The 12,771-nt window shown below is 41.8% G+C and overlaps 1 protein-coding gene across 1 annotated transcript in view; it reads left to right on the top strand.

Moving 5' to 3' along the window:
* Positions 1–12,771, top strand: part of ARHGEF33 (Rho guanine nucleotide exchange factor 33) — a 118,126-nt gene that overhangs the window by 57,065 nt on the left and 48,290 nt on the right. The window contains exons 4-7 of the mRNA XM_066595852.1: positions 798–919; positions 2,635–2,768; positions 6,335–6,394; positions 6,484–6,708. Of these exons, the coding sequence (XP_066451949.1) occupies positions 798–919; positions 2,635–2,768; positions 6,335–6,394; positions 6,484–6,708 (541 nt within the window). The remainder of the gene's footprint in view (positions 1–797; positions 920–2,634; positions 2,769–6,334; positions 6,395–6,483; positions 6,709–12,771) is intronic.

Genomic DNA, 12,771 nt, shown 5'->3' with positions numbered 1-12,771 from the left:
TGTGGAGCCCCCATAGAATCTGACATTGTAGCTGTATGTGCAGACGAAAAATTGCCTAACTGCAACCTGTGCATAATATGGTAGCGGCAGGCTGAGAAGTTACACGTGGGCTAGTGTAGCAAGGAGCTGCCTAGGGCAGGTTCTACCCAGATCCAGGGAATACCAACTTCGAGAAGTGTAATTTGTGCCAATCTGCAGTTTTTCGTTGGAACTTTGTTGGAGTTAAAGTAAATGGAAATTACCGACCGTTTCCGGTTTTGTTCAGAAAGTTTCCTCTGTGTGTGGACTGTTTATTACAACTTCAGGATTCACCTCAGAGGATGGAACGGTGGCGTCACGTGTGACTTAAGAACTTAAGGTAACTCAGGGTTACTTTTCCCTGTGATATTCCCAAGCAGTGACTTGTTCGGGTCCTGAGCTACCCCCAGGGGAGGAGATTGTAGAGCCCCGTGACAAGGCCTTCTCTACCCCGCTGTCTCCTCTGCTGTGGGCCAGCTCTTCGGGCACTGCACGAGCACATTTCCTATGTAAATGCAAAGAGAACTCCTTTTCCTCGTGGCTCAATGAGGGCAGGCCAGAAGAGAAGTCGACCAAAAGAGCATGCGAAGTATGCCTCTGACTAGAACAGATCTTTCAATTAAATTGACAAATCTCCACTATTTCCTCATAGTGTTTCAAAGAACCTTTTCATTATTTTTAGCACTATGCAAAGTTTTTTACATTCTAATTTCTTATCAATCTTCATTAATGTCATCAAACATTACCTTCCCTCTATCAATAATGTTATATTTCCATAGGAAGAGGTGAACACCGCTATGGCAATGATTCATGCAATCATCGCTAAGCAAGAAGAAATGCAACAGAAGATTGAACAGCTGCAGCAAGAAAAGAGGAGGGAATCACGAAAAGTGAAGAATAAGTGAGTGACTGTTGGCTCCATTTTTGTAACACTGTCTAATGTACCACATTTGCTCTCTTTGATAACTTAGATTTGCACAGTTTGAAATCGAAAATAGAAGAAAATGAAAAATAAAATTACAAAATGTGGGATGATAAGAGTAGCAGTATAGATGTCATAAATCCTGTGAGTATTCTTAAACTAATTATGAAAATATTCATTGTTCCTCATATTCAGAATCAGGTCACCCTGCCTCTAATTAGAAGTAATTCACAGAGCATTTGGCTTCTTGTCTTCCTGGGATGGTGGGGGATTGATGCCGATCTAATTATCTTTCACATTAATATCCATAAAAACCTATTAGAAAAAAAAAGGTTTTTACTAAAACCATAGAGCTTAACACTGACTCCTATAATGGGTCAGATATGAATCTGTAATTTTTGCCTGCCAAGAAAAAGAGAAATGTCCGGGGTTTGACATCAATGGCTCTTGCTTATACATCCCTTAGAGCCTAAGTTCTCAACCTGTGGTACTTCTACCCTATGATGTGCACGCGATACCTCTAAAGAGTACTGGCTTTGTTCTCATGCAGGGGTGTAACAATAGTGGTTGCAGAGGATGTGGTTGCAGCCGGGCCATGTAGCCTTTAAAGTCTTTCATCCCCATATGAGGACACTAGTACTGTAAAAAAGCATTATAGTTACAGCTACAAGTTACACCTCTGTCCTCATGCTATACTTGTATTGGATACAGTACAATATATGATGATAGCTTTTGGGGTATTTTTTTATTATTTATTTGAATACTCTTAGGAATGTTGAGAAACACAGCCCTGGAAGACCACAGCAGAAAATAGTGACAAGATACAGTAAAGGTTTTTTTTTTGAAATCCTGAATTTAATACAAGGGATTTTGTCACCAGGATGAGTTCTGATTCATGGTGGCGAGCTATGCCAGCATCTCCCTGCCCGCGTTATGCAGACTGACAGCTATCTACCCTTTTGTGTATAGGGAGACAGCCGTCAATCTGCATGTGTGGGCGGGGAGAATCTGTCATGGCCTACCTCTGTGACTCGGAGCTCAGCTCTAAGTCAATCTTCATGAACCCCCTGACAGAATCCCTTTAAATTAATTATGGTATAATTCACATGTATATATTTAAAGTCTTTGTTCAGTTACAATACAACATATGATTTACTGTATGTAAAAAATGCAACATGCCGTACCACAAATATAGCCATCATCACATGTGATTCCTTCTTCTAAATGATGCCATCCTGTCTAACTCTGACAAGAAAATGACAGTGTGCCCTGTCTCAGTTACTAGAGACTAGTCTCCTAAGGGGCCATTCACACAGGAAGGAATATTCTGCAACAGAATCCGGACTGCTAACGTGCGGATTTTAGTGCAGAATTGACAACATCAGAATCCTGCATCAAAATCCACAGATACTAGTGCACATTTTGATGCGGAATTCAGGGACACAGATCTGGAGGTTTGTTACATTGACAAAGAGAAGACTTTAAGTGAGAACTAGCTTTAAAGTATTGTTACAATTATGCAGAGATTTTAATGCTGCAACACTGTAGCTATATACAAGTGAATTTCCCTAAATCCAAATGTTCTATTTAAATTCTCTAATGCCTTAAATACTTGTTTGGATACAGAATTCAATTTACAATATGGATTTTCTGATGCATAGTTTTTTTTTTCTATATTTTTCTGCTGTCCCCAGAAGGATTCAGAAGGAAGAGCATACAGGTCAAACCCAATCAGCCCAGAACAGCACCTTCCAAAATTCCAATCACTCTGAATCCCTGATGGTCAATTATCATAACAACCTAGTGCAGCCGTCCCCATATGAAAAAGGTATTGTGATCTTCAATGTGGTACAATTACCAAGAGTTAACTTTTTTAGCAGTATATATAAATACATAAATAAATAACCTAACTGAACACTGATGTTTCCAGTGGCAGACCTGCCAAATCTGGTGTTCTTTCGTGAATGCCTATCAGACTGCACGGTGCCGGGCTGTGAGCACAGGTCTTACTACACGACGTTGGGGCCTCATGCCACCCTCATGGATCCTTCTCTCTGACAGTTTAGTCAGAAATATACAGACAAGTAGCCTGCTGGAGATCATTTCATAGTACTCTGGCAGTGCCATATGGATGTGTCATCTTGGAGGAACAGGACTACCTGTGCAACCTAATTGGGCTACAAGCACTGCACTATACTACCCGTAGTGACAAGGACACCAGCAAAACCCAAAAGTAGAGAAAAATCAGTCAGGAAGGATAATGATAAGAGCAATTGTCTGTGGTCGCCACCTGCAAAACCATTCCCTTTTTGAGGCTTGTATTGGTATTGTCTCTTTGGTGCGACTGTTCTCACTTTCATTTGAACCAAAGCAGGTGAAATTGATTCACAATAACTTATGTTTCCTAACTGGACAGATTGAAATCCTTGAAGTTTAAGTGTTCCCTTGATTTTATGAGCAGTATATAATATGTAGTATAAATCAATATGGCAAGACTTAATATCTGATCATGAAAAATAATATATACTGAAATATTGTAGTATTGAATTATTTTGTAGAAGCCATCAAATGATCACAAGTTCAAGTCCCCTGGGGAAACTAAAAAAATAATGTCAAATTTAAGGGAAATGCAGTAAAAAAAATTTAAAAAGCACAAAAAAAGAAAAATAATAGCAATAAAAAAACCTTTTCCTACAAAAAAACAATCAAAATGATACAAAAATCTGCATCAACATTGGGGGTTAATAGGCTGAACTGGATGGACATATGTTGTTTTTCCGCCTTACATACTATGAAAAACATAATTGCCATTACTGCATAGGAAGAAACCCGAGCTATCAAAGTATTGCATCATTTATCTCACACTGTGAACGCTGTCAAACAACAAAAATACCTAATGCCGGAATTGTGTCCTTTTAGTTACCCCATCTTCCAATAAAAATTGAATACTAAGTGATCAAAACATCATATGTATGCAAAAATGTTAGCAATACAAGCTATAGTTTGCCCTGCAAAGAACAACCCATTACAAAAAAATAAAAAAGTTATGGGGTTCTGAATATGATGACAAAAAGCATTTTTCTTTCCAATAAAAATTTTTTTTCAACATTATTTAAAAGTAGTAAAACACAAAAACATCTATAAATATAGTAGTGCCATAATGGTACTGACCCATGGAGTGAAGTTGACACATTATTTTTACCATACCATGTGTGCTGCAAGCCCTCCTTTTCCCCTCCATTAAAATGGTGAATTTGCTTTTTTTACATTACAACCAACTTAAAAATGTTTAAATGTTTTCCAATATATTATTGCTACTTCTGACTGTCTCTTAGAAGGTGATCAATTCACAGTTCCTCAGATCAAAAGGACGGGCAGAACGGGAGGCATATGAAGTACAGGAAAAGTAGACCAAGAGGAAGGGATGGAAGAGACATAGAATGGGAGAAGAGGGAGCTCACCCTATTTTGACCCTAACTGATCATGTCTAAAGCAGGTCTACAGCCCAGATAAGGGCTACCCCACGTCTGGAACCTTACTGGATTCCCTAGATGTACTTAGATAGAAACTGGATAGAAAATGACAGAGAACTAGGAAGATAGAACAAGATTTGCACGGAAGTTAGGGACATTAGAGGTAAGGGGAGATATAAGAGATACACGGAGAGGTAGTACAAATGCAGGAGGTGTAACGAAAAGACACAGTAACTACAGACTTGCAGGTACCATAAAAAAGATCCAAAAGAATGCGCTAGAAATGGCCACAGCAAGGCAAGAAAGCTCTCCAAACTGAAACCTGACCAGGATACATGGAGTATTACAAGCATTCCCTAAGCTGGATTACGAAGTGCTCCAGAGAACCTGATAGGCTGGCTCAGATTATAGACAGCTCAGACAGCCTATCAATAACATTAAAGAAAGGGAGATCTCAAGCACCAAATGACTTCGCCTGCGCCTATAAACACATCACACAGTCCGGTGCTGATGCCGTGGTATCAAGCCAGACCTGTGCCTGTACCCAGAACTAGTTGGTGTGGGAAGCGCCATAACAACTATATGATGCATTAAATTGTACCATTAAAAAAAAGAACTCGTCAATCAAAAATAAACCCTGATACTGCAATGTCACTGGAAAATGAAAAGTCGTTGAAGTGTACGTACGACAGTCTTTCGTTTGCTTTTACACAGTGTGATTGTTCTCAGTAAGAGAAACCTTGTAGATATGATACCTTTTGAATGGCTAACGAAAATACATAATGTTATAGCAAGCTTTCAAACCTAGGGTTCTTGTTCAGACATAATGGAAAAAAATCTAAAGACGTATTTATATCAAAACATATGCACATCATCACATGGGAGGGCAGAAACATGGTGAATATTGCACTTAGATAAATACCAGAGACAGGATTGGAGGGCACAGACATGTTGTGATTAATAGCACTTGGATAAATACCAGGGAGGGATGAACATAACAGTAAATAATTAGTCCAGTGACAAGGAATGTGAAAGTTTATAGTCTCTAAATTAATGTTAGGGGGTCAATAGGCCAGCGTGTCACCTATTCTCTGTGTTTCTCATATCTCATAATCTCCACAAATGGGACTATTATGTTCAATAGTTCATTGCCAATATATATCGTCCATAGAGGGAATCTTCATGCAAATCATTTAAGTACAAATAACTGTGACATTACACCAGGCGAATATTCATCAGCCAGCAGCTATTTTTTGGTGAGCTGAAACTAACCTGGTGTGTGATTTGGCCAATATTTGTCTCGTGTAAAGATACCTTTTGGTGGTAATAACCTGCGTAGGACTTCCCACGTCTGAAAAGCTATTGTTTGGTAACAAGGGGTTAAGAACTAGAAAGGTTGAAAGGGCTAGGTGAGGAAAAACAAGTGTCAGGTCCTAGGTACCAAGGCCCCACACCATTACCTTTATTAGGTTGGTTTCACACCTGTGTTGGGGATTCTGCTCCCATGCTCCATTTGAGGAGCAGGAAAGTGGAATCTCTGCTGCTGAACGGCTCAGTCTCTGAATGGAACCAAACAGCGCTGGATGGACCCCATTGACTATAATGGGGTCTATCCGCTTTCCACCCAGCTGCCTGGTCTTTGGGTGGAAGAAAATATTTTGAGCCAGATCTGTGATGGTGCCTTCAACGCAGATGTGAAACCAGCTTTATAAGTTGTGTGTGTCGCTTTCTCTGCACAGCACTGGAAACTAATGGTCATTTCCTAAAGCCAGAAATACTAGGATGTCACATAAGAAGATTGGATAGGAGAGTAAATATAATTGCAGACACAATTTAATTATTCCTTAATTGTAACACACCAACATGTATAGTATTTAGTCACTCATAGTCACTGACGCATGCTTATCTTACATCAATGCAGCACCAGCATCCAGGTCAATAAGTGCTGGCAGTGAAAGCAATGTGAAGGTTACCAACACAGGTAAGTAAGGGCACTCTGACAAAGTCATTGAAGGCTTCATCACCATCATTCCCTTTTTTTGTTTAATAATATGTATTCTGTCTTTAAAGCATCTCGGACAACTCATGAAGAGACAGATGAAAGTTTCAAGTCCTCAGTGACAATTGAAGGACAGTCCAGAATGTATGTGCCACCTTCCCTCATCTGGAGACAGCCAAAAGATGGAAGGGAGTGGGAGGAAGAAGGTTTGAAAGAGCAGTCAAATAGGCCAAGGGAACTAGTACAGAGCCGAGATCCCCCGGTGGAGAATGTCCTCAGCGAGCCCAGTATTTTTGGTAAAAAAACAATAATTAAAATAATATTTGCTGTAAATGGTGAAACCTAACTCCTCCAAACACACCATTCTTAGAAATCATTCTTCCAAAAGGTAGATTTGAGAAGACTTACGGGCCTTCCACTTACAGGCACCGGTCTATAAGACTTTAGACTACTTCTCATTGACGACATTGTCATAATTAATGAAGAAACAGGTCTAATGGTTTGACTGTTTACTGTGAATGGGGGTGGGCGTGGGGGAATGATCTCGTGCCCACTCCGCCTCCATTCACTAGCAATGCTCATTCTCATGTAAGAGCACAGGAACTATCATCACTAGGATGACCTGTTGGGCATCTGCACCAGACAGGTTGTCCAGTGGAAAAGCAGGCCGGCTCCCACCCATTCAAATGGCTAAATAGGCCATTAGGGTAAATAGGTTCAAACAACCATAAGCATAAAATGCTGCGTGTATGACACAGTGGTTTACCTTTGCAGAGCCAGCAGTGAACCTATTGCTGCATATGGCAGCGTTTTCAGACTGCGCATGATAGCGTATCTCACGTACGTTGTCATGTGCTGTCTTCCTGGTTCCTTTTTTTGTTCAAATTTCCAACTCTGTTGCTTTGCAACGGTGCATATAAGTGCAGCATAAACGCAATGTAATTGTGTATGTACAGCGTTGATTAAGCGCCCATAAAGAACAATAGGCTCTATCTTGCATATATACATGGCAAAACACAACATGCTGCATTATTTTTTGCGCGCGCATTACACGCAATGAATATTTGTATATACTATATAAGTGTGAATGGATCGGGCAAAATCAATGTACTTTCATTGACTCCATGCACCGCAAAATACACGTGCATTCATCATGCGCGTAATAAGCAGTGAAATTACGTTCATGTGAGCACAACCTAAGTTCAAGGGTGGTTTCAGACGGCCGTATGCGCAACTACGCTCACGGGTACGGAGCATGAGCAAGTCTTTTTTCTTTCCTTTCATTTTGCGTTTCCCCATAGCACAGGAAAAAATAGCGGAAAGATAGGCCCTGCCCTATGTTTCCCGCATGTAGTTATTACTTTGACCAAAAATGAGCATGAAATTATGCACATCTGAATAAATCCATTGAAATGCGGAGTAGCACAGGAAATTTTTGCGCATGCAATATGCAGAAAATAGTAAGCGTTGATTCAAGGGGTTCATACAGAAGCGCCAAGGAAACAGAGCATGCTTTATTTTCGTGTACTTTTTTCGCTCACACGGGATACAAACACGCCCCAATTTAAATGTGTCACAGATCTGTTCTTTTTCTTGCACAATAACGCTGTTTTTCATGCATCTGCTTGCTTATTGTATGTGCATTTGCGCACTCCCTATAAACTTTTATGGGAACCTTTGGTTTGCAAATGTGCAGGAAAATACAGCATATTCTATTTCTTTGCACACATGTGAAATGCGCATGCAAAATGGGGAAATGTGTACAAATGCAATGTAATTGCGTGTGACGCGTATATACTCGCCCATAAAGGACATCAAGACAACAGGACTAGTAGAGGCTTGGAATACAATGGTGAGTCAGTATGAAGAATAGTTATCAAGGTTACAATGTTGTTTGACTTCCATAAACTCCAGGTTAATGTTTGATAACACTGGGGAACTAAAAAAAATTTTGTTCATGGTGACTGGGATTTTAGATCTTATCCTGGGTAATTTTGTACCGCTGATTCTGAAAATCCCATCCAGTTTGTTCTCGGAGTTCTAGTTTGTGAGATGTTCCTGATGTCATTATCTATTTACTTTATTTTCCCGCCAGCATTTGCTTACTATTAGTACATATCGCCACCACTGCACATCACACTTGGTTATATGAAACAATGTATAAAGACACTGAAGAGAGATGGAACGTATTTCTGCTACAAATGTAGACAATTTCCTGCAATGAGAATGAAGGCGCTAGAAGCAGGTAAATTCAAATCCGGGAACTTTTGAAAAACCAGCACCTCCAAGACTCAGTGGACAACTCTGAGGCACATGGGTGGTCATTGTATTGTATGGCTGTAAAGCCGTAAACTCCGGTGAACTTGTGGAGCATACGCTCACTTCTGGTTCTGAACACTTGGGTGTAACATGAACATCAGGTTGCAGGACCTGCAGTTCTTTTGGATCAACTTCCAGCTTATTTTGGTGATGTAAATGATGAACAGGATGAACGATGTCACCAGGAAATGAGGACCGTGGAAGAACAGAACTGCGGACGATGTGATACACATATGATGGCAGACTACTGTTGACCGTGGAAGAACAGAACTGCGGATGATGGGATATACATATGATGGCGGACTACTGTTGACCGTGGAAGAACAGAACTGCGGATGATGGGATACACATATGATGGCGGAGTACTGGTGAAACATCCAGCGCGAATGTCCAGGAATATCTCATCACAGGAAGTCATATAAATGTAGTTTCAGCAATGTCTCAATGAAGAAACTCGTTGCATTCGTGTTCTAGGCTTCTTGGGCCCGAAATAAAAGCGCTATATTGGCCGCCTGGGAGCTTTTGCACCTTGGGAATACGACCATGTTATCTGATGCATTGGAATCCAATGCAGGAGATTGTAGCATATATCGGCCGACCATGAAAACGGTGGGCCGATATACGCTCGTGTGAAAGAGCCCTAAGGAGAAAAGATAGTGTTTCTGACCTACATGCAAAAAAAATAACACACCTGGAACTCATTAAGCTAAATAGCCATTTAAATCAAGGCTAAATAGCTCATTTAAATTGAGGTGTGTTCGTCTGACACGTGTAAATGAACCCTGCGTGTGCAGAAAATACAGTTATCACGCACGTATTTGCGCACTCAATTACGTTGCGCAAAAAAAAAGTGCAAAATCTTCTGCTTGACAAAAAACATTGGCTGGGACCCTGGTGGCGTGTTTTTTTTGCATGTGCAAATGCACATAATTTGTCCACTAAAAAAGTACATTGAAAAACACAGAATCCTAAGGGCCGCTTCAGACGGATGTATTTGCATGTTTTTTGCACACTCAAAATATACGCGTGCAATATGCAGAGAATAGAAGCCATTGATGTCAATGTTTTTTTAGATGAATGTTTTTCAGAAATAGATCCTGCTTTATCTTTTTGCATATTTGTGCATCAAATGGCCCTATAGATGTCTATAGGAATTACAGAAATACACACACAATCCGCAAAAAAATGCGCAACACTGTGGAAGGCAGGAACTGAGCTCCCGCCCCCTCTCCACTATTTGCAATAGGAGGGGGCGAGACGGGGGCGAAGCTAAGTACCAGCGCTTAGCTCCGGCCCCGTCCCGCCCCTCCCACTGCAAATAGGGGCGGGAGCTCAGTTCCTGCTCCTGGCTCTTCCATCCCCCCCCCCACCTGCAGCCAAGGACACCGTATATCGGCTCGGCGTGAAAACCGAGCCGATATACGGCTGCTAAATAAGCTACATAAGCCTCCTCCCCCTGCAGTGAGAGACACTGTATATCGGCTGGGCATGAAAACCCAGCCGATATACGGTCATCTGAATGCACCCTGAGGCTCCTTTACACAAGCGTATTTGTGTGTGATTTTGCGTGTTTAAAATTTACAAGAGCAATGCGTAAATAGCCATGTAAATCGAGGCGTGTTCGTCTGCCGCCCACAAATGAACATGCCCTGCATCGCGCAAAAAGTACAGTAAAATGTGAATACATTGAGCTGAGTCACCTGTGTGAAGCCGCCCTTGGAGTACTAAACTTCTCCAGGATTTCTCCAGATTCCGCCCTCCCGTGATGTCACCTCTGTCTGCGCTCTACTTTCTCGTTTTCTGCACATTTGTTTTAGTAGACACATTTTCAAGGGCAGAATGTCACTGTTGACTATTATTAATAACCACGGCTCGGCTTTGCACAGTGCTTGGTGGTCCTCAGAGGTGTCACGTCTCTACTATACAGTCATTATCGAGTGTCAGTGTGATGGCTTAGTCCTCACGGTCTTCGGGAGATACGAATATAACCTCTCTCGCCTCTCACTGAAACAACCCTCTTATGTTTGACTTTAAAAATGTATTTTGTAGACGCGGCTCCAGTCTATTCCTCAGTGTGCTGCAAAATGAACATCAACACATCAATAATGTATAGAACTTCATCGCCAGCCGGGGATATAAATTAAACTAACACATGAAGTCCGACTTAGGGGCCAGTTCTTGGGTTTCATAAATCACAATCCGAGTCTTTAATCTACATTTTAACTAGTGCAACTATATAAGTTAGGTGTAATAGTAATTGTACAGTAATACAGATGCTAACATGCTGGGGCATTATGGTTGTTGAAAACCAGCCTGAAGGTGCCGTTTTCTATGGGTTCCAACCTGCCTGTTCCTTTGCTGTTGCAATAGATAAGGCTGCTTTCAAATCTGCGGCGGGGGTTCCGTTTTCTGCTGTGTTATGGGAGCAGGAAACAAGAATCCCCTGGCTGAACGGATCTGTCTTATGACAGAACCAAACAGCACCGAACAGACCTGTTTACTATAATGGGGTCCGTTTGGTTTCCACTCAGCTGACTGGCATTTTACCAGATAAAAACGTCCTGCATGCAGTACTTTTTCTTCAGGCATTGTGTGCCGGAACCTCTAGAGGCTCCTACACAGGGGCGAAAGCAGTCTAACCTGCTTTTAGATGTTTTTCATAATGGCTTTTACCCCTCCACCCATTGAAAAGACATGCACACTCGGCTGAGCATGAAGGTGTATGAATGAGTTGGGAAGATAAGATGTCGGCCAAGCGAGCATTCTGCCGACATCTGTTGTGCAGTATGGCCGGCTTCAGATGGGTGTATGTATTTTTGCACATGTCTCAACACAACGTACGTACAAGTCTTTTTGTACGTGTATCAGTGCATTTTATTGTAGTTTTTGTGCATACAGCCATGTTAATTTGCCTGCGGCAGACAAAAACGCCCCAATTTAAATGGTTATTTACTAGAGATGAGCAAACGCGTTCGTCCGAGCTTGATATTCGTGCGAATATTAGGGTGTTCGGGATGTTCGTTATTCGTAACGAACACCATGCGGTGTTCTGGTTACTTTCACTTCCTTCCCTGAGACGTTAGCGCGCTTTTCTGGCCAATTGAAAGACAGGGAAGGCATTACAACTTCCCCCTGCAACGTTTAAGCCCTATACCACCCCCCTGCTGTGAGTGGCTGGCGAGATCAGGTGTTCGCCTAATATAAAAGTCGGCCCCTCCCGCGGCTCGCCTCAGATGCGGTGTGAGTTAGATGAGGGACAGTGCTGTTTATACCGGAGCTGCTGTAGGGAAAGAATTGGTAGTTAGTGTAGGCTTCAAGACCCCCCAAAGGTCCTTATTAGGGCCACTGATAGCTGTGTGTTGGCTGCTGTTAGCAGTGGCATTTTTTTTTTCTCAAAATCGGCTCTGCAGAGCGTTGCACCTGGCATTAGGGACAGAAGTGCTGCATAGGCAGGGAGAGTGTTAGGAGTGAGTGTAGCCTTCAAGAACCTCAACGGTCCTTTCTAGGGCCATATTTATCCGTGTGCAGTACTGTCCAGGCTGCTGTTAGCTGTGCTGCATTTTTTTTGGGCTTCTCAAAATCGCCTCTGCAGAGCATTCCACCCTCCATTGATACTGCAGGGAAAGAATTGTATAGGCAGGGCCACAACACAGTTATTATTCATAGAATATACGCAGTGCTGCCTTTTGGTGGAAAAACAAGTGGAAACAAATCTATTTGTCCAGCCTCTGTCCGTCCTTACGGGCGGTGGACACGTGTGAGCTGCGTGAAAAACATTGCTAAATCATACGCACCCAGCTACGCTTTACTGCTGGCTTCGCCATTTGCTTTCCTTAATTGGGAAAAAAAATACCTGCTCTGCCAGAGTTATAATAACTCTGCTACCCTCACGTTCTGTGACACATTAGCAGGGACACAGCACAGTTATTAAACTTCTCATGTTCATTGAATATACGCAGTGCTGCCTTTTGGTGGAAAAACAAGTGGAAACAAATCTATTTGTCCAGCCTCTGTCCGTCCTTACGGGCGGTGGACACGTG

Source organism: Eleutherodactylus coqui, chromosome 3, assembly GCF_035609145.1.
Source record: "Eleutherodactylus coqui strain aEleCoq1 chromosome 3, aEleCoq1.hap1, whole genome shotgun sequence".
Lineage (NCBI taxonomy): Eukaryota > Metazoa > Chordata > Amphibia > Anura > Eleutherodactylidae > Eleutherodactylus > Eleutherodactylus coqui.
The sequence above is the reverse complement of the archived record's forward strand: the minus strand, read 5'-3'. Positions and strand labels throughout refer to the sequence as shown.